This window comes from Sminthopsis crassicaudata, chromosome 2, assembly GCF_048593235.1.
Source record: "Sminthopsis crassicaudata isolate SCR6 chromosome 2, ASM4859323v1, whole genome shotgun sequence".
Taxonomy (NCBI): Eukaryota; Metazoa; Chordata; class Mammalia; order Dasyuromorphia; family Dasyuridae; genus Sminthopsis; species Sminthopsis crassicaudata.
Window position 1 is genome coordinate 537,764,588 of NC_133618.1, and position 23,575 is coordinate 537,788,162.

Genomic DNA, 23,575 nt, shown 5'->3' on the forward strand with positions numbered 1-23,575 from the left:
ACCAGGGTGTCCCCCCTCATTCCCACCACCTCTCAGGGAGGTACATGTATTCACTCTCCTGAACACCCTGAATTATCAAATCAGTACTAGCACTGGAAAATGGCGGCTGGAAATGGCAATCTATCGCTTGCAGAGTCCCTAAAGCTCCTTTCTGGCCTAGCCCTTCCTACAGTGAGTAGAATGTAACCTCTGTGAGGGCAGAAATGGTCTGTACACATAGCACCTGTATCAGGCTTGGCAACTATTAAGTGCTTAATGAATGCCTGTGGATTTGATTGATCTAAAGTCCTTTTCAGTCCTGTTCCATTCTAAGTTTTCTCAGACATTCCTATTTGGGAATAGATGATATAAAACAAAACTTAAATGAGGTGGTTAAAAGTTGTAATGCTTTTATTGTTATTATATGACACAGTGAAGCTTTCCTTTTTTGGGAGTTCCAATCCCTTTCCCTTCCCCCTACTCCTTTCTCATTTAAAAAAATACAACAAAGCCAAAAAATATCAGAAAAGGCCATAAAGGAAATGGGAATATCCAGCTCCCTGGGCCCCTCACTTTGTCATTCACTTGGTAGCAAAAGATTCAGATTCAGAAATTTCATAGGGCTGAAGTGGACACAATGGTCGACTTGTGGCTGGAGGCTGTGTCCTGGGGCCCCAGGTCCCCGAAGGTTAGTCAGTGAGACAGCATAGAAGGCAACAAGGAGTTCTGCTGAATTCCCTCTGACTCGGAAGGTATGGATGCTCCCCAAGGCTCTTCTGGTGCTTGGAAATAATGCTGTGTAGTGAGCATAATGACAACACGATAGGTTGCGGTTTCTTTTTTTAAAAGTCAGTGGCAGGATTTTCTTTCTGTGGCTCCTTTTTGGACTCTCCCTGCTCACTGGGGCCCCTGCTGGGTCCGTCTCTCTTCCAGCATCCTGCACACCCACATGGAGACCACTTCAGCATTCCCATCATTGTACTGCATGATAAATGGGTGGCCCTGAAGGTAGGAACAGAGGCAGATTTATTAGTAACAATATTCATCCTAATAAAAACCCCATGAACTTCCATTCTAATCCTATGAAGTGGGAGCCCTAGCTCTGGCCTGGTCCAACCAAGGTGGAAAAGTCCATCATAGCGTGTCCTGAGGTTTCTGTTGACTGAGAATAATAAGACTGGTTTTCAGAGGCTCTTCTTCAGGGAGCTGGTAGCCTGCTAGTAGGTTTTGTAGACACATGTAACCATGAAATTAATAATAATCAATCGATCGAGTTACAAATGTAAGGGTAGAAGGAGCAACCATAGCAATGAAATTAGCTAACAAAAATCTAAGATGAGATTTGAGCCCAGATTTCCTAATTTCACATCTATTGCCTCTCTGGAACCATGTTGCTTAATGTATGGCCCCTTTTCATTTGGTTCTTGGTAAACACTGTTTTGTTCTGTTAGTTATCTTTTCATGTGTATCTGTCCAGGTCTCTTCTTCTCCCTGTAGACGATGAACTCCCTAAGGGGAGGGAATTGTATCTAATACTTCCTTAACCCCATAATGATTCCTATGCCCAATGATGGACATGCAGCAGGACCCAATATACATATAAATGTTTTTATTGAGATCTTGTTTTTGTACCACCTTTATTTTCTAATATACTCTCTCTGTTCCAATGAATCATCTCTTAGAATTAAAAAAAAAAAAAAAAAGGAAAAAAAATGCAATTCAGCAAAATGAAGACAGGAATTAGTCTGTTTCTGCAAAGTCACCAGAACCACAACCTCTCACTTCTCCAAAGGAAGGAGAGAGATCCATTATGCTGTTTCCTTTACAAGACCAACAGATTCAGTATTAATAACTAGAACCCAAGTCTCCTGAATTCTAGGGCAATGCTCTGCCAAGTGACTCAAATGTCATCTGGTCACACAATTCACGTCAGTTCTTTCAGCCCTCCCCTCTACCACTGACACCTTCCTAAAAATAAATCAGGATCTGGTTAGCTCACTTTCTTTGGAAGTGTTTCTGGAACAAATGCAAACACATTATGGGAAAGACCATAATGATGTGTTTGTTTCCATTTCCATAGAGTAGTTACTAGAGCTTGTGAATGAAAATTTCTGCTGCTTCCTCCTGCTACTGTACAGCTCACTCTCAAGCTGTACAGTCTGATTTAAGAGTGATGGGCACATTTCCAGGCTTAGTCTTCCATCTGTTTTTATCCTCTGTCTCTCTCTGTGTATAACCTATTTATACATGCACATAAAATAGACACGCAGGCTCTGCTATCTTTAGCTGTCTCCCCCTCCCACCCATCCGCAAGATGCACACTCTCAATCTCCAAGCCCCTCAGGATTTCTCCTAAGGAGTCTTATGGAAAATAGGGAGGGCAGTCAGCATAGCCTCATTTAAAAATCAGGTGAAAGAGAAAGCAGAAAAAGGTTTTCTGTCTCACTCCCTTCAACCCTCTGTAAGGACAGCTCCTGTCACTGCTATTTGGCCTTAGGACATGTGGCATTTTTCTTCACCAAAGAAAGATCCTAGAGTTGGCGAGGTCAGAGGCAACTGGAGCGGCTGGCAGAGAATGTCTAACTCAAGGGAGAAGAGGTGGATGGGGAAGAAACCTGGCGGAGGGCAGATATGACTGGTTAGTTTTTAATTTTTCTTTCTCCCTCTCTCCTTACTCTCAGTCCCTTCTTCACCTTTCCTCCTTCCTCCTCGGTCTCCACTCCCAACCCTTACTTTTTCCAACCCTGCCCCAGCTCTCCCTCCCATCCTCCTTTCTCCTCTCCCTTATGCTTTTCCCCTTAATCTCTTCCCTGCCCCCCTCTGCTTCTTCCCTTCCCCTTTTTGGGCCTCCTCCCCCATGTCTGAAGCACTGTTTCCAACCCCTCCTACCACCATCCCTCCCTTTTCAGCTGAAGTCTGGCCAGAACCAGGTGTCAGTCTTGCCAGTGTCCCAAACTGCTCTTTCAATACACCTCAGCCTTGACCTGCAGGCCCCCAGGGGACAGTCAGACCAATTACAGCAGATTGCAAGGAGCTTCAGTGAGATGAGATCATCACACTCATTTTCAATTGTGCCTAAAATGAATTTGAACCCAGGGTTCCAAAGGTGAAAGGCTATGGCATCTTTCCAGCATGTCATCCAGACATCCAAAAACATAATGGCAGAGTGGGGGATGGGGTGAAGAAGGGAAAGGGAGGCAAGAGATTTGTTTGATAAATGAGAATAGAGCCCCAGGCTGAGAGGGGAAAGCAAGTTACAAGGAGTAGTCTGGATAGTGGACAAGAATGAATCACAGGAGATGGAGATTACAGGCAACTTCCAGACACACAGGTGAACAGATATTTAAAATAACAATCTAGGATTCCTACCAAAGACTTCAAGGTCAAATCCTGCCTAAGGCAAGGGAGATGGGTGTTGGTGCTAAATATGAAGCTGGAAGGAATTGTGAATTTTGGGGTATTTGTTGTGCACTAAAGTTCTGCTCCCTAGATGGAGATTTAAGTAGAATTACACTTGTTTAAATTCATTCAAGAAACATGTGTTAAATCCAAGTAATTTCCTATTAACTATGCTTTGCTTTTATGAAGACACAACACATGTCCCCTCCTCTATATTTCCATTGCCAATAGACCTTATAACCATTAGCCTGGACAATCTGAGGAGGCTGCTGATAGAGCTTCCCATCTCCTCTATCCTCTTTTATTACTGCTACCAGATAATTTTCTTATTCATAGATCGGGTGGTGTCTTTCTTTACCCCTAACCCTTGTCGGTGCACAAGCACTTTTTAAGCACTTACTATGTACTTCCTGCTGCTCATTGAATTCAAAGGCTTCTGCTTTACAGTTTCATAACCCAAGTTTAAAGCTCTTCCTGATCTGTTAACACTCTCCCTTTCTAGCTTTATCCCTTAATTTTTCTTTAGATGGCTCCAAGCCAAGATTCCCCATGAATATGGCATGCCCCAACACTGGTTTGGTTCTATGCCTGGAATGCTCATCTTCCTCTTCATCTGTTGAAATCCTTAATGCTGAACACAAATAAACATTTCCCCAGTCCTTCACTAATCCCTTCAGTGGATGAAGACTTCCATGCTTAGTCTATAGAGTCCTTTGATCTGTAATTAATGTGCTTATTATATAATGTTATACAGTATGGTTAACATTATGTCCAATCTCACTTATTAAGATGGCAAACTTTACAAAGGCAAGGATAGTTTTATTTAAACTTTGTGTTTCATTCCACTTCAAGCATAGTTTGCTGCAAATAGCAGTTATCTAATAAATGTTGGTAGAATTAATAAAAAGAGTTTAAGTGACTTACTCAAGGGGAATAGCCAAGTGATAGCCCTGGTGTTTTGACCAGTGTTTATTCATGAATTTTTAGCTAGACTTGCTGTTTTTGTATTTTTTTAGGACAACTTTTGCTTTTATATCACCTTCATTACCAAAAATCTCTCTATCTAGAGTACCATTCCTTATAATATGCAGTAAAAAAGAAAAAAAAAAAAAAACTTCAGCAAAGCTAACCATGGGGCAGCTGGATGGCACAGAGGATAGAGCACCAGCTCTAACTTAATATTTCCTAGCTATGTGACTCTGGACAGGTTACTTAAACTCAATTGCCTCAGCAAAAAAAAAAAAAAAAAAAAAGTTAATGAACTTATCAGATGAGTATGACAGCATCCCCATCTCTTCATTTTCTAACCTCTTTTTCGGTTAAACACTGGTTCCTTATTTTCTAAGTGGTATTCACTTAGGTTAGTTCCTGTTGTTTTTTGTTCCCATTTATACTGTTGCAGTCATTCTGGATATTGTTTTCCTGTTTCTGCTTATTTCACAGTGCACATATGTCTTCTACTTCTCTGAATTCCTCACTTTCTTTCTTGCCGTGGAACAGTAATATTTCATTATGTCTACATACCACAATTTGTCCAGCCATTCTCAGGACTGACAAGTATACATTTTGTTTCTAATTCTTTGCTACCGTAGCACAAGTGCTGCTATCATATATTCACGTACAATACATCCATCAAGAGTTTCAGTGGTTGAGTGTCTTCATGAAGCATAAGGAAAGGAAGAGTTGGAGTAATTTAGCTCAACACTTCTGTTTTTAAGGGCACACCTTCTAACCTAGAGGAGGGTCTAGAATATGTGGTTGTAAAACTGGAGGGTCAAAATCAAAACATCATTAACATGCTCTGCGATCTCACCCTACAGTTCCTGAACTCCCCGGTGTGGGTTCACATTAGCTCGGTTGTCCTTATGGGTAGAATTTTTCCCCTGGTTTCCTTCCAAACTCCTCCCATCTCAGTCTCTGCTTGCTGAAATCCTCTCCTCCCTGAAGGTTCCTTTCTGTCATCTCCTCTAATGCATCTTTCTTGATCTCAACCAGAAGTCAGAGCACTTGGTCTGGCCCCATCATTCACCCTTATGTGACTCATTATACTATCTGCATAGCCTCATTACCCCTACTAGACTGTAATCTTTGATTCTATTTATCTTTGAATCTCTCCTATATGACTTAGCTTCATAAATACTACACGGTATAGCAGAAACAGCACTGGACTTGAGTCAGAAAGAAACCTAGATGTAAAGCCTGGCTCCACTACTTAGTGACTGTGTGACCTTGGCCACGGGTCATATGTAAAACAAGGGGGTTGTTTTCTAGGGTCCTTTCTAGCCTTATGGGTCAAGTACTAAAGGTTTGCTAAAGCTGAGTGAGTTTTTACCCAGGCTTCTCTCTTTTTCCCTATTTTGATCACCCTTTTCCTACTTTCTTAAATCTCCTACTGGGAGCAAGAAAATCCTCCCTAAAATATATGAAGGCAAGTTTCTTTTTCAAGTTGTGAGGGAAGGAGTGACCTCTTGCCTTTTGAAGTGAACAACGGGAAGCTGCTTGCCTGAGCCAGTATGTCAAGCCTTGGATTTCTCCTCCCCCATGGAAAGCCTGGGGTAATAGCACTATCCAAAAATACTGGATGACTTTGGTTTCCATATGCTCCATCTCTGTAATCATCTGTTCAGGAACAATTGGACCAGAACTACAGGAGAGGGAGGGCTGAGACGTCCCTTTACTTTGCCGAGAAGGAACAGCAGGGGCCCCCTTTGCCACCTGAGTCCAGGTACTACTAGGCAAGGAGGAAAGGCACTCCTGCTTGGATTCACATTTTGCCTCCCCAGCTCTGCCTGGCACCTCCTGGTTGTTGCTTTAAGCGTTCTAGCCCTGGGCTCCTCTTAAGTCAACAATGTCAAAACTGTGGGTCTCAGGTGGGGTGGGGCCTGATTCTCTAGGAGCACATGCAAAATTAAAAAGGCCAGCAGGCCTCAGCTTACCCAATCAATCTGTGTCTACCCAGTGATATGTAGGAAGGAACGGAGAAAATGCGCATTTAGTTAGTGTCTACTGTGTGCCAGGCACTGTACAAAGTGTTTTTGCAAATATCTCAGCTGATGCTCAGCTAAGATAGGTGGAAGTTAAATGACTTGGCTAGGGGCACCCAGCACAGTTCTATCTGACTGTAAGGCACTGCTTATACCAACTGGGTCACTCTTTGGGGGGAATGTCACTTTTTAAATGAACTAGAGTTAATAAAAAAACTAGTAAATTCTTAGGTAAAGCAAAGAATCCATTTAGAATGCAAGTCATCATCCCATAACTGAGCAGCTCAAAAATATTTCTGGAGTTTATTCAGTAAGGTGAATATCAGGTATGTTAATTAGGAAGGTGGCTGTACATCTAGAGCCAGAAAGGCCCAATCCCCTCATTTCACAGATTAGGAAATTGGGGCTCAGAGAGGTTAGGGAGGGAAGAAAAGGGAATAAACATTTATACTGTGCCACTAAAAGCTTTGGGAGCATATTATCTCATTTGATCCTTGCAACCCTCTGAAGTGCTCGTAGTAAACACATTTTACAGCTGAGGAAACTGAGGCAAATAAAAGTGCTGGGAAAAATAAGTGTCTGAAATCACATTTGAACTTGGGTCCCTGGTACTTCGTGCACTCTGGCACCAGTTAGGTGCCTCAGGTAAGTGACTTCTGTCAAGGTCACACAGATAGTGTCAGGGATAGGATTTATATCCTCATCTGTGAGATGAGCTGGAGAATGAAATGGCAGACCATGCCAACGTCTTTGCCAAGAAAACCCCAAATGGGGTCAGGAAGACTTGGATATGGCTGAAAAGACTGAACAACCACAAAAGGAGCAATGTTTGTTGAACTGAATATAAGTCAAGCATACTGAGGGAAAGTAAAAGGGATTAGGTCTGTTCTGAAGAACTGCACCACCTTTACAGAGAATGAATTGACTGCCAGTAAAATGAGATTGCCCTGATTTTGTCCCAGCACCCAACAAGAGGGGCATTTCTGTGGTTTTAAGCCCAATCAACAAAACAGAAGAGATTGGAACTACATAACTTAGGGAACTCCTCCAAAAGAGATGAAAGAATTGCAACATTAGCAAGCACACCATATAAGACAGACTGCAGAATTTTAAGTCCATAAGCTTCACTGCTCTAGGCATGGCCTTGGGAAAGCAACCTAATCAGTTTGGAATTCAGTCTCATCATATGAAAAATAAAGGTTAGACCAGGTAATCTCTAATCTCCCTTCCAAATAGAAAATAATTCCCACAAACCTAAGAACCTATTACTTCATTACCACCATCATCATCTCCACCACAGAATTGCTATTTAAGGATACATATATATACATACACACTAACACCCACCCCCTTCTCTGTAAAAGCTTAAATTACCGTTCTTGTTCTTTTTCCAGTTGTCCCCATGGACAGGGTAAGGAACAGGGTAAATAGATATTACTTTCTGAATTGCTTAGGCAGAAAACCTGAGTCCCCATGAAGATCTGAACAAAGGTGCTGGGTACCTGGCCATATTATCAAAAGAAATGGTATAATTTCTGGTTTGCGGGTTAGCACAAATATTCTGCACGAAACTGGTACCCAATAAGTATTTGCTGAGTAGATGAATGGTTCAGGAAGGTGAAGGAACCCGATTAAGGCAAATGAGAAAAATGGAGAATTTACAAAAAGTCATTAAGTCACCTTGGACCATTTTGCAGGTACCTGATCCCCTGATTCCCCACATCAACCCTAAGGGATGCCAAGATTCAAGGACACTGAGCGAGGCAAGTCCTTATATGGTGAGGAACCAGATGGAGAGAAGCAAAGCACCTGGTAAAGAATGTCTGGAAGGCCACTTCTGAAACTCTCCAGAAAGGGAAAAGAGGGAGAGATGCTCCCCTCGGTAGCACTTACTTCCCCATGTTCTCAGACCCTATTCTGAGCCTGGATGAACGCTTTATCTCTTTGGCAGAGGAATCAGGGTCTGTAAGAGCTAAAGTAACCCCAGCGAGCTCGGAGGAACAATGGGAACATTAATGTGGCTCTTAACCGTGAAGACAAGATATTGATATTACACTTGTAAAAAGCAATTTTTAGCCCTTGTGAAAGGTACCGTCTGACTGCCCAGACACCAAGGTCCTTTATTCATCATACAGAGAGCACATTAATAGCCATGTATGCAAAGGAGCAGCCAAGCAAGTGGCAAGATGAAGCTGCTGAATAATCATGCTAACCTCATCAACAGGCAGTGGGAGCCCACTCTCATTTCCTTTATTCTCACAGGGCTAATTCCAACAATTAAACCGGTGAGGGTTGAAGTATTATGGTCCACAAACTTCTCAACAGAAGATGGAGGCATAATAAAGGGAAAAGGACATGATTGCAAAAGGTAAGATGGGTCCAAAAGTGGGACACGGCGATGGGGAGGAGGAGAGAAAGAAAGTCACCTGGAGCCTGACACGGACCAGACTTGGAAATAAATAAATTACCTGAGTGAGATGAAGGGAATTGATAGAAATTTAATAGCTCGTGAAAAGGAAATCATCATCATTGGTCCAATCCAGTCCCTTCTTCACCTGGGCTTTAGTGTCCAGATGGTTTCTGTTGATTCCTACTTTCATACCTGTGTAGTCATGTCCCAATTCTTGCTCACTCACTCATTTAACTGTGATGACATCCATTACGAATGGATTGAATGAAGAGTACTATTACCAAGTCCTCAGTGGTGCTTATGTTTTCTTGTTAGTCTGAGAGGTCAACTTGCTTTCTCCATTTTTCCCCTTCCCTCCAGGTTCCCCAAGATGTCTGTGAAAAAGCCTTTCAAGGTTGGACTTCCTGTTGCCATATTTAGTGACTCACCCAGACTCGGAAGAAATCTGGATTCAGAAACCAAGAAAAAAGTAGTTCTGTTGGAAGCATCACCATTCTTCCAGTCACTCCATTTTACAACTGGTAACATCTTTGACTCCTTCCTCTCCCTCAATGTCCTGCAAGTTGTCAAATCTTGTTGATTTTCTCACCACACCACCTTTTCCACCTGTCCCTTGTCTCTTCACTCACATACCCCTTCTACCTTATTCAGATCCTCATCATTCCTCACTTAAACCTTTTTCTCTTTTTGGTCCCTGCTTTCCTTGCCAATCCATCCTCCAGACAGCTGGCAAATCAAAATTTCCAAGACAGAAATTTGACCATATCCTTTGTCTGCTGAAAAAGCTTCAGTGATGCCCCAACGACTAGAGGATAAATAGAAAAATACTTCTGCTTAATACTAACATCCCCTGTTATGATCCCCACCATCTTTCCAGCCTTATTCATATTGTCTCTTCATGAATTCTGCACCTCATCACAATGACTTCCTCGTTGTTCCTGAACTCAATAGACTACTGTGTAACTTGGTACAGTGCTGTGCCTCATGCCTGGAATGCACTGACTCTTCCCCCTTTCCAGTAAAGTACAATCTCTAGCTTCCTTTGAGGTGAAAATCAGGCGCCACTTCTTTTGTGATGGCAGGCCCCCTCAGCTGTTAACACTTTGCCTCTTTTTACATTAATTTTATTTTCTTACCTTGTACATGGCACAGCAGGTATAGGGCTGGGTTTGACATCAGGAGAGACCTCTGACAGCTGTATGGTCCTAAGTCACTTAAGATTCTTTAAGCCGGAGTGTCTTCATCAATAAAATGGGGACAATATCATTTGCATTACCTATCTTCCAGGGTTGTTTTAGGGTAAAAAGTAATGATGTAGGTAAAACACTTTTCAAACTTTAATTAAATGTCAGGCATGATGTAGCATGTTGTATCTTCCCATAGAATGTAAGTGCCTTTATGTCTATGTCTAATCATAGACATTATTTATGAAAAGTGTTTAATAAACATTTGTTGAATTGCAGCATCTTTGGGTGACAGTGTTGCAGTTCAAGGAGAGCATTGTACTCCATGTCAGTCACCAGCGAAGATCTGACCACTGGTGGACTTTCCCTTTCTTTACTTGGGGGAAAAACCTTCAAGTTAATACTCCTGGTTTACACATGTGTGTGCTACATTTAGAAGTGACTGGACTGTCTCTGCACGTTTGCTTATAAAAGTTTACTATACTTTTGCCTGATCCTCTTGGATAAATTGTTTTTTTTTTTTTTTTAATTAATAACACTTTATTTTTTAATGAACAAAAAATGTTTTCCTCTTCCTCCCCAGGACAAAAAGTGAAACAAAATCTTCTTAAATAAAATGTCTGCATTTCTTTCTGCCTAATTCTTATTCACCCTTCAGTTCAAGTCCCTTATGGAGTCTTCTCTCAACACTCCTTTGTCCTAGACCCTCTTGAGACTCACTCTTGTATACTACATTGCACATACCAGGGCTTAATAAGTGTTTATTGGATGCTCCCTACCATTTCTCTGACACATACAATGCCTTCCATAATTATTTTTTCTTGTGTCTTATCTTCCAGGTTATACTATAAATTCTTGGAGGAGAAGGTCACCATTTAGTGCTAATCTTCCTTCAGTCTTACATAGAGCAGATCTGTGAATAAATATTGATTCATTGATTGGGCTAAAGTAGCCAAGAAACTATTTGGACTCCATTTGGTTTGTACCAAGCATCTCCTGAGTTGCTGTGCTATCCTGGCAAGCTGAATGATAGCTTTGCTATATCTGGATCCCTGTAAATAATGACCTTTACCCTGGAATTTTAGGTGGCACTTTTTTTTTTTTTTAAAGTCTTTAAAGTACAGTACTTTGTAAATTAACTGGAACAAAGTAAAATCACTCAATTTGTTACTGACTCAGAATAAATAGTAACGTCAAAGAACTTTCAGTAAACCTTTCTTTTGTTGTAATGACTTGTTTTATCTCCCTTGGCACCAAGTTCATAAGATTTTGATGTGTAATCCAGTTTTGCCTGGTCAGAAATGTCAAAAGTTCTGGGTCAGTTGAATATGGGTAGAAGCATGACTACTGCTATCACAAAATAAAAATATTAAAATGATTAATTAAAGCAATTAGCTTATCATTGTACATCTACTTCCTTGTATACATATACTTGTTTTATGGAGTTTTACCCAAATGGACAATTATATTTACTTTTCAGAATAAGGAGAGACGAATCACTTTTTTAGGAGGTATGAAGTACACAACTGGTAGGAGGAATATATATATGGCAACGAGAGAGGGGAACTGACACTGCTAAGGCCTTAGAATTCAAGGAGCGCTAGGGCTGGTTTGAAAGATTCAAGAAGGAGCATTTCTTCCTTAGCTTGAGGGTCATGGGGAAGCTGCTTCACTTGACATTGAAGCCAAAGCTGCCCCCTCATGGGATTATAGGTGATCCTCTAAAACTCATGTAAATTGCTCAAAAATCAGATTTAAAAGTTTATGCTACAGTGGGGTTTCACTCCCAAGTCAACTGGCCTTGAATTATTCTCCTCTTCATGTTTCCCCTCACCTTCCATAGCTCACTCTTGTCACTTCAATTCTCATGTTTTTCTTCTTTTGGTTAAGTGCCATTAAACGAATACTTAGGAATTTGTTATTTGAGCATATTTGAGTTTAAGGGGTATTCATGACTTTTGGTTAAATGAAACAAATTCTTAAAAATCTCCCACAGCCGAATCACTAGATACAGTAAAATGCTAAGCACTTGAGAGAGAAAGAAAAGCCACTAACTGCAAAAATAAGGTGAGAGCATAAGCCTCATCTCAGAAGAACTGTTAGGGTGATCTTCTAATTGGGTGTAATCTGATGTTGGCTGCTCTTTCAGATCAATCGGGCTCATCGAGGCTACTTCCAAGGGCACAGAGATTTCAAATGTAATGTTACCTATCCCAAGAACTTGCTTTCCCTGGCCTCAGATTTCCCATGCCCTCCCCCCTCCACCCCAAGAATGGCACCCTTCAAGCCCTTCATTTTATTTTAAGACTTTAGAAATGGTTTGCAGCTGTGACATGCCATTTCAATCAACCTTCCTGAGTTTATTCTTCACAATTGCTACAGAAATAGATGTTTCCCCCCAAATATTCAATTATTAGCAGTAAATTGCTTACCTCTAGCCATTCTGGACTGTACACAGCAAACTAAACAGGTCAAAAAGCTTTCAACCTTTCATCTGAACAGATCTATGTGTTCCCACATACAATAATTGGTCAGAAAATGGCCCATTGAGAGAAGAGAATGTTTCCAGAGGTCCCCATGATTCATTCTAGAGCTCATGATTACAGCGTGTGGCCACAGGATCAGTGTTATCCAGTGCTGGGAGGGAGAAAAGGGATAACTGCAAAGGCCACATTAAGGTGGATAAACACACGAGTGGCTGACAGTGTGGGAGGTTTTTGTGTTTGGAAGTTAAGCTCATCCGGATGGCAGAAACACTTTCAGACCATCTGTGGGCTTACAGTTTGCAGAAGGATCTAATAACTTTCCAGCCTCTCCATTGATGGCTTCTAACTCTAATTCTCATTCTCGCTTCCTCCCTCCCTCCCTTATCTCTTTCTTCTCCCTCTTTTATCCTTTCTCTTTCTCCCTTACCCTCTCCCTCTCTCAATAAAGAAAAAGCCCCAGAGTTCTAATATATTATCTCAGGCATTTTGCCAGTATATTTTAAGCCACTGTCTCTCACTTATTATTTTTTCCATTGAACCCAATTGTAAATGCCCTGACTCTTGGAAGATACTGGCAACACAAGAGTAGCAAGGAAGGAGGCAGAGAGGTGTTGGTCAGCTCACAGGTCACTGAATGTCAGCCAGCCTCCCATCTTTGGCAGACATCCTACAGATTGCTGACCACAGTCTAATACCTTAAACTTCCCAAAGTGCTTTATATCCACTAATTCAGTAATCAAAGACTGTTTCCTGAGATCTACCTTATTAGCAGCACATAGTAAAAGAGTGAAAAAAAAATTTTTTTAAAGATACAAGCAAAACAATACCCCCCCCTTTTTTGTGCCTATCAGTAACTTTTTTAATAGGGAGAAATTCTTAGGAGAGTGGTGGAATAGACAGAACCTAAAAATCAGAATATGATTAAGGCTGAATGTCTTTTAAAATGGGAACATTTGGAAGACTTCCAATTTAACAAAGCAGAAAAGCAACAAGAAAAGAATGACAAGATCACACACACAATTTGGGTGAATGCTTTTTTTTTTTCTGACCTGTTTTAAATTGCAACCTGTTTGGCTGAATATAAAACTGAAAGCTATCCTAGAGGTGATTCAAGTTTAAATAATATAAATGAAAGTTCTTTCTTTCTTTCTTTCTTTTTTTTTTTAAATTTCAGTGCTGGGAGAAAGCAGAGTGGGCAGAGAGCAGGAAAAGGAGTGTGGGCCAGCAGCATTAGGGTCAAAGTCCCAGCATATGAAATGCAAATCTTTCATAGGAAGTCATTGGTGATTCTAAAGGTTCTTCACTATTACTAAGTCCGGTTTTCCATTAAAAAGATTTTCCCAATCTTTTAAAACACACACACACACACACACACACACACACACACACTCAGGTAATTTTGTATTCTGGCAACAATAAAAATCATCAACCACAGAACCTCCTTTTAGCCTTGAGCAATATTTTCTAAAACAAAACACAAACAACCTGCAGGACTTAAGTATTCTGTTATTGATTCACTGTGGTTTGCAAGGTAATGTTGAAGAAAATTAAATGTATAGAAGCTTGAAATGTGTTTTCTGTGGCAGTGAATAGTGTGACCTGCATGAACTGAGGTAGGGCGGCTAGTCATGCTATAAAAACTAGCTAAGGAAGGATATTTAATTTGTTCTGGTACAAATACCCTAGTTAAGTTTAATTGAAGTATACTAAAAATAATAATATTATCATTTCACTCTTGAGGTTAGGATGATACAACAATCAGTGGACTTATAGGAATGCCCATACTTCAGCTGTAAGTGTAGAATTTTCAGTTCAATTCAATTCAATCCAGTCCGTTCATGGCACCAATCCTATGTTTTTAAACGCTAAGTCTGCTGAGTGCAAGCTTTGGTAAATCTGACCAAACTAAAAAGGTCTTGTTTTTTGGGTCTTTCCTAAAGGTCTAGTGATAAGCAACATGCTTGTTTTCTAGGAATAAGTTTAATTAAATTTGGAGTGGCTTATTAGTAATATGGCAAAATGTGGCAGTCCCTGAAACTCTTGAAGATTTCAGATCCTCAGAATTGGAAGGGCCCTAAAGAAGCTATCTCATTCAATCTGCACAGAACAAAAATTCGCTCTAAAAAATACACAAGTTGGCAACAAGATTATATGATAATCAATTCTGATGATAGTGGCTCTCTTCAACAATGAGATGATTCAGACCAGTTCCAATGACCTTATGATGAAGAAAGCCATCAATACCCAGAGAGAGGACTGTAGGAGTGTAGAGGAGTGTGATTATAACATAGGATTTTCACTCTTTTTGTTGTTGTTTATTTGTATTTTATTTTCTTTCTCATTTTTTTCCTATTTTATTTGATTTTTCTTGTGCAGCAAGATAATTGTATAAGTATGTATGCACATATTGGATTTAACATTTATTTCTACCATGTTTAACATATTGGATTACTTGCCATCTAAAGAAGGGTTGGGGAAAGGGGGGCGGAAATTGGAACACAAGGTTTGGCAAGGGTTAATGTTGAAAAATTATCCATGTAAATGCTTTGAAAATAAAAAATTTTAATTTAAAAAAAAGATACACAAATGACCATTCAGCCTTTACTTGAAGACCTCAAGTGAAGGGGGACCTGCTACTTGCTTGAAATAAGTGACTCTCTGTGCAGAAAGAGGAAGTTCCACATCAATCAAATCATAGATCTTTTGAAAAAACTCAACTGACATTTTTCTTATAACTACTGGATGACCACCTCTAGACCTAAAACCTAAACACTTTTTTCAGTTCATATTTTGATATTTGGTTTCCCAAATATACACATAATTTTCATATATAAATAAACAAGTGAATGTCTGTCTGTCTTCTGTCTATATCTACTGTGTGTGTGTATACAGCTATATATATCTTAGTAATTTCCTGGTTCAGGATGGGAAATGATTAAATTCTTGAAAAAATGGAAATCTGCATAAAATTTTATTAGCTAGAATATTGCTTATTTAGTAAAATATGATGATGTGATCTAAATATAGTAATCCCTCTATCTGAATCATAGCTGAGAATCCAGATGGAAGCAAAAAAGGCTCCTGAGAAGTCAAAACAGAAGTCACAAAATCAATGTACTTCTGTAGCTTATTTGCTTTACTTATAAAGGAGATCCTCAGGGCCTATTTATTCTTTGTACACAATTTCACTATGACTGGTTGATTCTGGTTTTCTAGGCTACCATAGATTAGGAGAAGCACATTAGAAGGGTATAGCATGGAAAATTGCTAGAAGTAGGAATAGACAGTAGGAAGGAATGAAAGTTGACAGCTTGATCATGAGAGAGGAGACAGAAAAACTATAAAAAGCAGACATGAGAATTTAAAAAAGCACTGCACTCTGAGGTCATTTATTGTGAGGGCAATGTATGTGTGGGCAAAGTGAGGGTGTGTATATTAAAATTTCCAAAAGTATTACTATGTTACGGCATACTACAATAAGTGGGATTTGAAATCATAATGTTAAGTCACCAGTTTTGCTCAGCACAAGCTGTTGAAAAGGAAAATTAAAGGTTCCTATAAAAATTGTTATCATTTAAAAAAAAATTGACACAGAAAGGATTAAGCTTCATTTATCTGGAAAATTCACGTATGTGGAAAGCTTCACTCCCTGATGATGCTAGATGAATGAGGTACCACTCTAATGAGTTTTAAAATGTCAATAGTAAATTCAATAAGCTCTCAGCCCCACCATCAATACTTTTAGTCAGCCTCCTTTCACTCTGAGGTCACCACACGGTATTGTGCAGTGTCACAAAGAGAGACAAAGCCATCAAGCCCCTGAATTCATTGAAGATATAATGGGGCCATTTGGGCCCCAAGTTTACCCTGGCTTTCTCTCTAAGAGACTTTGATTACTTATAAGATTTATGGCAAAAAAATAAAAAAACAAAAACAAAAAACGGAGGGAAAGAATTAGTTCACTGAGCAGATTTATAACTTCATCTTGGTTTTGTTTTTTTTTTTAATAACATTAGGGATACCATCCTATGACATAATCCTACAATGACTGCAGGGCAACTTAGAAACTCAGTGGGAAGTTTTATATTTTTGGGCATGGAACATTTTGACTTGCAAAGGTCAGGTAGGAAAGGACCAGGGAAATGAGCCGGAGAGATGGTCAGAGAGTGAGTGTCAGCCGATCTAATTTTCTGTGTCAACTCTGAAAATTAGATAAACAATGACAAACCAGGCTTTTTAAATGAACTTGTCACTTCTGGTTTTCTTGATAAAGGGTAACATTTTTCAAGTCCCAGTGGCCCAAAAGACAGATTAACCCTTGAGAGGGTAAAGCCCATTAGAAGGTTACATAAATGTTTAAGGCACCCCATTTGAAAATAAGAAACTTAGTTCAAACCTATAACCCTTAAAAAGAAAGTTAATTACCCTTGAAATTTAAATAATTTTCTCTTGATAATTAAGTGGACTCTGCCCAGAGCTAAGGGGCCTGGTATTTTGCTAGACTGTCACATCTCTCCCCAAATCTTTTTTCTCTGAAGCCTCCTCATTCCCCGCCACCCCGTCCCCTCAGTCTTTCACTTTATTCTGGAAAAATGAGTCTGCACCCTTACTTGAGCAATCCCAGCCAAGACTGTACTCTCAGCCATTTGGTTCTTACTCACAGTCATATGAAAGCAATTTTATGTCTGTTTGGCTCTGTTAGGAGGAAGCTTTGTCTCTAGGGATTCACTAGAGTATTATTTAAGGAGCATAGATGCTACTTTTGCTGTTGATATTATGAGTCTGCATTTTGGCCTTGACAGGTTCATTCCCATTAATAACACCCCTGATGCAGGTCTGGCAAATGGGCATGAATGCTGCCAATAGCCTCATCATGTCTGTCAACGCAACTCAATCTGATTCAGCAGACAAGGCATTGGCCATTCAAGACAAAATTAAGTGCCTGCCCTCCAGGAACTTACACTTTTCTGGGGGAAGGCAACATGTATACGGGCAAATAAATACCAAGTATACATACATACATACATACATTAACAACTGGTGGAATCATGAAGGATTTATGAAGCAGAGATGAAGAGAATGAATTTTGGGCTTGGAGGATAGCTAGAAAGGCAGGAAATGAGAGGATAAAATATATCCTTCAAAGAGCCAGATAACATGGCCATCTGATGTTTATAGAACACATAAAAAGAACAAAAACTGTGAAAAGTGAGTGGGAGCCACATTGCAGGTAAAGTATAGCCACACTTGGGCTCTTAGGAAATAAATTAGGATGAAGAAAAAGACAGGTTCTATGATGTCAGTCAAAAAGCACTTACTAAGTCTTTACCAAGTGTTAGGGGATACAAAACTAAGACAAGACCAGTGCCTGTCTTAAAGGAGCCTACATTCTTTTGAGAGAGAAAATATGTAAATAAGTAGTTACATACACGATACAGACAGAATAGCTGGAAGGTAACCTTAGAAGGAAAGGCTCTAGTAGCTGGAGGGACCAGAAAAGGTCTCTTAAAGAAAGTAGTATATGAGCTAAATTTTGAAGGAAATTTAGAGATTCTAAGATAGGTGGGACAGTGGATACAGTGCCAGGCACAGAGTCAGGAAGATTCATCTTCCCGAGTTCAAATCTGGCCACTGACAGCTGGGTGACTATGTCATTTATCCCTCTTTGCCCTAGTTTCTTCATATGTAAAATGAACTGGAGAAGAGAATGGCAAACCTTGCCAGAATCTTTGCCAAGAAAACCCCAGTAAGGAAAATGAAGAATCAGACATAGATGTGAACAAAAAGGGACTCAGCTGAGCAAGAAGAGTGTTCTATGTATGGGAAATAATCAGTACAAATGTAGAGAGATGGGGGATGGAGTGTCCTGTGCAAGGAGGCAGAGGTATAAATAAGGCACAGGATAAAGGCTTTCTATGCTTCTCAGGAGATACAAGCTTTGTGGGCTCTTTCATAGATAAGGGCTTTAAGAATTATGGCAAAGGAGCCTGGTTTGAGGGCCTAAATAAAAAAAGCATTACTTGAAGAAAAGGAGATGATCATCAAGAAAAGAGCAGAAGGGCAAGATCTGGCTGAATATATCAGCTATAACCACTCAAATGTCCGTCAGGATGCAAATGCAGATAAAGTTCAATGGACAGAATATTAATTCAGGAAAAGGAACAGTAATCAACCCTTACAGCTGGTTTTGTTTTGTTTTGTTTTTGCTAGTTTTATAAAAATAAATTATGTTTCTTGGTTAAAAAAAATTAAACACTGAGGAATTTGCATTTTATCCTATAGGCAATAGGGAGCCACTGAAGATTTTTGAGTAGTGACATGGTCAGATTTGTATTTATGAATATTAATCTGGTAATCACATGGAGAATCTATTGAACAGGATAAAAAAAAATGGATGCAGGGAGACCAATTAGGAAGGTATTACAACAGTGCAGGGAGATATTGTTGAAAAGATATCCTACAGTGACCCAAGATACAAATGTGCTTATTTCAAAATAAAAAAGATGGTTACTAGATTAATGGCTACTTAATGCCCAGGACAGCTTTTCTCATATATTCAAAAACATATCTACAGCATTCACTATTGCTTCTTTCTTTCTCCCTCTTCCTCCTTCCTTTCTGTCCCCCTTTCTCTTTATTAACTGATAATTCAAAATTATATTAGTGAGGGCAGTAATTCAAAAATATAATCACAATGAATAAGGAAAATATATATTCTAAGGGATAACAATGTGAAGGAGATATTTAACTCTGTTGCCTTCTTTCCCACTGGTGTCTAGTTGTCTTTGGGTAGTCCAAAGTACCTCACTTAGGTCTAACTTTCCCCTCCATAGAACTGCGTCTGATAGTAGCTCTGTATCAGGAAGAAAGTAATCTGATTAATACATACTGAAGGTTGGCAAGGTCTGTTTAGTGCTCTCCTATGCAGGCAACGACCCAGTTTGTCTGTGTAGGTCTGGACTTGCATAAATTTTTTTTTTTTTAATTTGTGTTACACATATGGGTAGTTTCAAATGCAATGTACTCTACTGACAAAGACATATCAAAGGGAGTAAGGAAGCTGAAATTAGCTAGCATAGAATTAGGAATTTACCCACCATTCCTTAAGGACCCTTATCAACTGTCAAATTGCTTTTCCCTTGGGTCTGTGCCAGAGAAGCTCAATTTACTTTCTTTTAGAAATGAGAATGAGGAAAGCCTCACCTGGAATCAGGATTCAGTGTAACTAAAAATACAAAATAGAAAAAAAAAAAAAAAAAGGAATCCCAACTGTTGCACTCACACACAGACTATTGACAAGATAGCAGTGCCCTCAGACAGCATTTCAAATACAGTTTATTAGTGTGTGATATGAAAAGGGTATTTTTATTGCATGATATAATGCAATGGGACCTTGGGCGCTCTGTGGAAAGACCTCACACTCAGAAGTGTAATGAACCCATAGTCCCAAAAACATTATACTGTACATTAACCTATCATTAATGGCACATTAGGGCTAGGGGCATTGCACGCTTGCTGGGCAGGGCTCCATCAGGACAGTATCGAGAAAACCACACAGTCTTCCCAGGCTTAAAACAAATAGAGAAAATAAATATTCCTGATGTCTACAGGCAGCTTTAAAGGAAGTTCAATCCCTGCTTTGCCTTGCAGTTTCTGAATTTGTCCTCTGAAAAGAGGAAGGAAAGCCCAACAAAACAAAGGGGGGGGGGGGAAGAAAATAAAGACTCAGTTGTCAGGTGTGTCTACACTGACATTTCAATACTTTAAGATTATGGGCAGAAAAGATCTTTGAGAGAGTTAAGGCCTTTGAGGAAACCTATACTCTGCAGATTTATAGCTTGTTTGGTCCAGAATGGGTTTCAGAGATCATTAGCCAAATCTTTTCATTTTACAAATAAGAAAAAACGAGACCTTGTGATATGAGGTGTGGCATATTAGCCAGAGCAGAGCATTAGAATTAAACAATATAGATTCAAAACCCTGAGCTTTATTACCTGTGTGGCCTGAAACAAATAAGGAATTCTCTGGATTTGTTCCTCAATTTAAATTGAGGAGGCTGGAGATCAAATGGTTAGTCTAAGGTCTCTTCCAGTAATAAATCCTGAGACTCTGTGACGCTAAGGGACTTAGAGAAGTCACACGGCTCTTGAGGGACAGAACTTGGCCCAGAACCTAAGCCACCTAACAAGAGTAAGAGGACTAGTTTCAATTTAGACCTGGTGGATGTGAAAAGTTTGAGTGAAGACATAAAGAATGTGTTTATTTTTTTAAAATCTGAGTCCCTTATCTCTTATTTTATATAACAATCAGCATAGGGGACATGTCCACCCTTTCATAATCCATTTATTTCTAGTGTTCTTGGAACACTAGGGATTACGGGGTGCAATGCCGTATTCCCATTGCTTTCATCACTGAAGATTATCCTTCTGGTGATTATCCCTTCCTTTTTGCTGAAGCCGTGAAAGACTGTGGAAACCTGGCTCATCACCTCCTTTATAGATGCAGCTCTCCTCTTAAGATTCCTACAGCAATTTTATCGATCCATTAGAATTTAATGATGACTCTGGGATTTCTCAGCTCATCTGCTTTTGAAAATGACAATCTCTCACATCACTATGGCATTGTCCGGCTCACCAAGTACCTTCCCATACATTGTGTCTCTTTGTCTCACATAAGTCCTATGGGATAAGGGATAATGATTCCTCTTATTAAGGTCTTCAAGCTGAAGTTGAATGGCCACTTTCTGGAGCATACTGTAGAAGCGATTCCTATCAGCTGGGTACTAGACTAATTGGCTGCTGAAACTTCCCAACTCTTCTCAACATGTCCCGTTGGTCATGTGAGAGAAGGGAAGGTCAGAGAAATTCATTGATGTGTTCAAGGACATACAGCTATCCAGGTAATTAGTCAAAAAAGCTGGTAGCTAAACATAGATCTAGTCTAATAGTCATCATATTCCATCATACTCTCTGTCACAGGAATCTTGGTAGTCTACCTCCATTCTTGGATGTAGAAAGCTCAGTGTTCCTACCTGGATTCTGTAATACTAAGAGATAACACCTTCACTGAAGTCTTACTTTTGTTCAATCAGTTAATGAGCATTTATTCTGCCTTTATGATCTATGCACCAAGCACTATATTAAGCACTGGCAACACACATACAGGCAAAGAGAGACTGCCCCTGCTCTCAAGGAGGTTACATTCTAATAGGTAGGGATAACACATAGAAAGAAGCTGAAAAGAAAGTGTAAAGGACATAGAGGTATTTGGAATGGGGGCATAATAAAGTTCAGAGCAAAGCAAGGAGAGAAATGGGGGATAGCTGGCCCAGAGGAACCACTCAATCAGTGAAGGACACTTTTATCATGGCATGAAGATAATGTTGTATCCTCAACGGCTATATTAATGGAACAAGAACTGTAGGAGATCCTACGCAGCCAGTATTGCTTCAAAGAGAAGCCTGGCAGGTCTGCTGTCCAACCAGCAACCTTGCTAAGTTTATTGGGCAGACCAGAAGGCAGGTCCCAGGTAACTATTTTTTGGCCATAGCAATTCACGAAGGTATAAAAGCATGCTAATCTGTATTTGTGGAGGAGATACCCCATATCAATGAAATAATAGAGCTTTTAAATCAATCCATCACAAGTATTTATTACCTATGTGCACAGTATTGCACTTACACTGGAGATACATTTACAAAGAAACAATTTCTACTTATATTATTAAATAATAATAATAAAAGCTAGTATGTCTGCAAAGTGCTTTACAAATATTATCTCACTTGATCTTCACAAACGCTTTGTAAGGTAGGTGCTCTTATTATCCTAATTTTACAGATGAGGAAACCAAGGCAGACACAGGTGAAGTGATTTGTTCAGAGTTATGCAAGTTCCGGATGCCAAGTATGAACTCAAGTCTTCCTGAGATAGCATAGTAGAGGGGATAGAGAGCTATCCTTGTTCAAGAGAAATCAGGATTCAAGTCTTGCCTCTGAAACATATTGGCTGTGATCCTGGTTCAATTGCTTAACCAGCCTCAGTCCAAGAGCTATATAAGGCCCACAGCTCTCCCAACTGTGGTCTAAACTACAATAAAATATAACTAGGAAAAATCTAATAAAATAAATTAAAATCTAATAAAATATTAATTAATATTACATTTAAAAACTGTCAATATGTGGCTTGTGGGGATCCTTATGTAAGGACTAGAGGCCCCTGTTTCTATTTGAATGCGATACCACTGCTCCAAGTAACTCTGAGTAATAGAGATCAACCTATATTTGCAGTTTTCTCATTTGAGAGTTCTCTACAATAATGAAATCACAGGTCCTTTAATAGGCTTTTCTTCAAACTAACCATGGGAGGTAATTAATAGAAGTATTTACCCCAAGACAAGGCATGGGTACATGGTGTAACCCACCTGGGGGTCCCCAGAGGCTTCAGAACTAAGCCTTGTTTTATTCCTCTGGACTTGGATGAAAGTCTTACTGAAAACAGGATGACTCTCTAGCACTTTCAGATCCCAGATGTCGTGTTCATCCCTCTTCTATTTCCTTCACCTGTAATTACCTCCCCTTTCTGCTCCACCAAGCTAAATCCCACCCATTTTTCAAGGCTTGACTCAAATTCCATCTCCACCATCAAGCCTTCTCTGTCTAACCCTAACCCGTATTGATTTCCCCTCTCTTTGGATTTCTACAGCAGTTAGAGCTAAAGAAATTCATTTCCCATTCTCACCCGTGATTAGCTGCTGTCATCTTAGTCTTCTGTGTCTCATGTGGACAAGGCTTATCTCTTCTATGGAGCTCCCTGGCTTGAATTCCAGCTCCATCACTTATGTATGAGGAGTGTGACTCTAGATAAATCATTTAACCTCTTCAGGCTACAGTTTCCTCAGCTGTAAATTAAAGGGCTTGGTTGGTGACCTCGGAGCCCTGTCTGGCTCTAGGAGGCAATTGTCACGAGACCAGAACTTTAGAGCTGGAGTGGACCTCGGACAGCATCTAGACTAGCCCTGTTTTACAAATAAGAGAAAATGTGTCCCAGCAAGGGGAAATGCTTTGGTCAAGGCCGCAGAGGTTGTAAGAGATGGGGGGAGGTTTTGCATCCACATCTGCTAACTCCAAACCTTGTA

The 23,575-nt window shown here is 39.9% G+C and overlaps 1 protein-coding gene across 5 annotated transcripts in view; it reads right to left on the bottom strand.

Annotated features, from left to right (window-relative positions):
* Positions 1-368: 368 nt before the first annotated feature.
* Positions 369-23,575, bottom strand: part of MAP2K5 (mitogen-activated protein kinase kinase 5) — a 305,505-nt gene continuing 282,298 nt past the window's right edge. For all 5 annotated transcript variants that reach the window (XR_012486952.1, XR_012486953.1, XR_012486954.1 and 2 more), the window contains one exon: positions 369-981. Coding sequence is in view for 1 of the 5 variants with exons in the window: in XM_074294727.1 (XP_074150828.1) it covers positions 877-981 (105 nt within the window). In the remaining 4 variants the exon portion in view is untranslated. The remainder of the gene's footprint in view (positions 982-23,575) is intronic.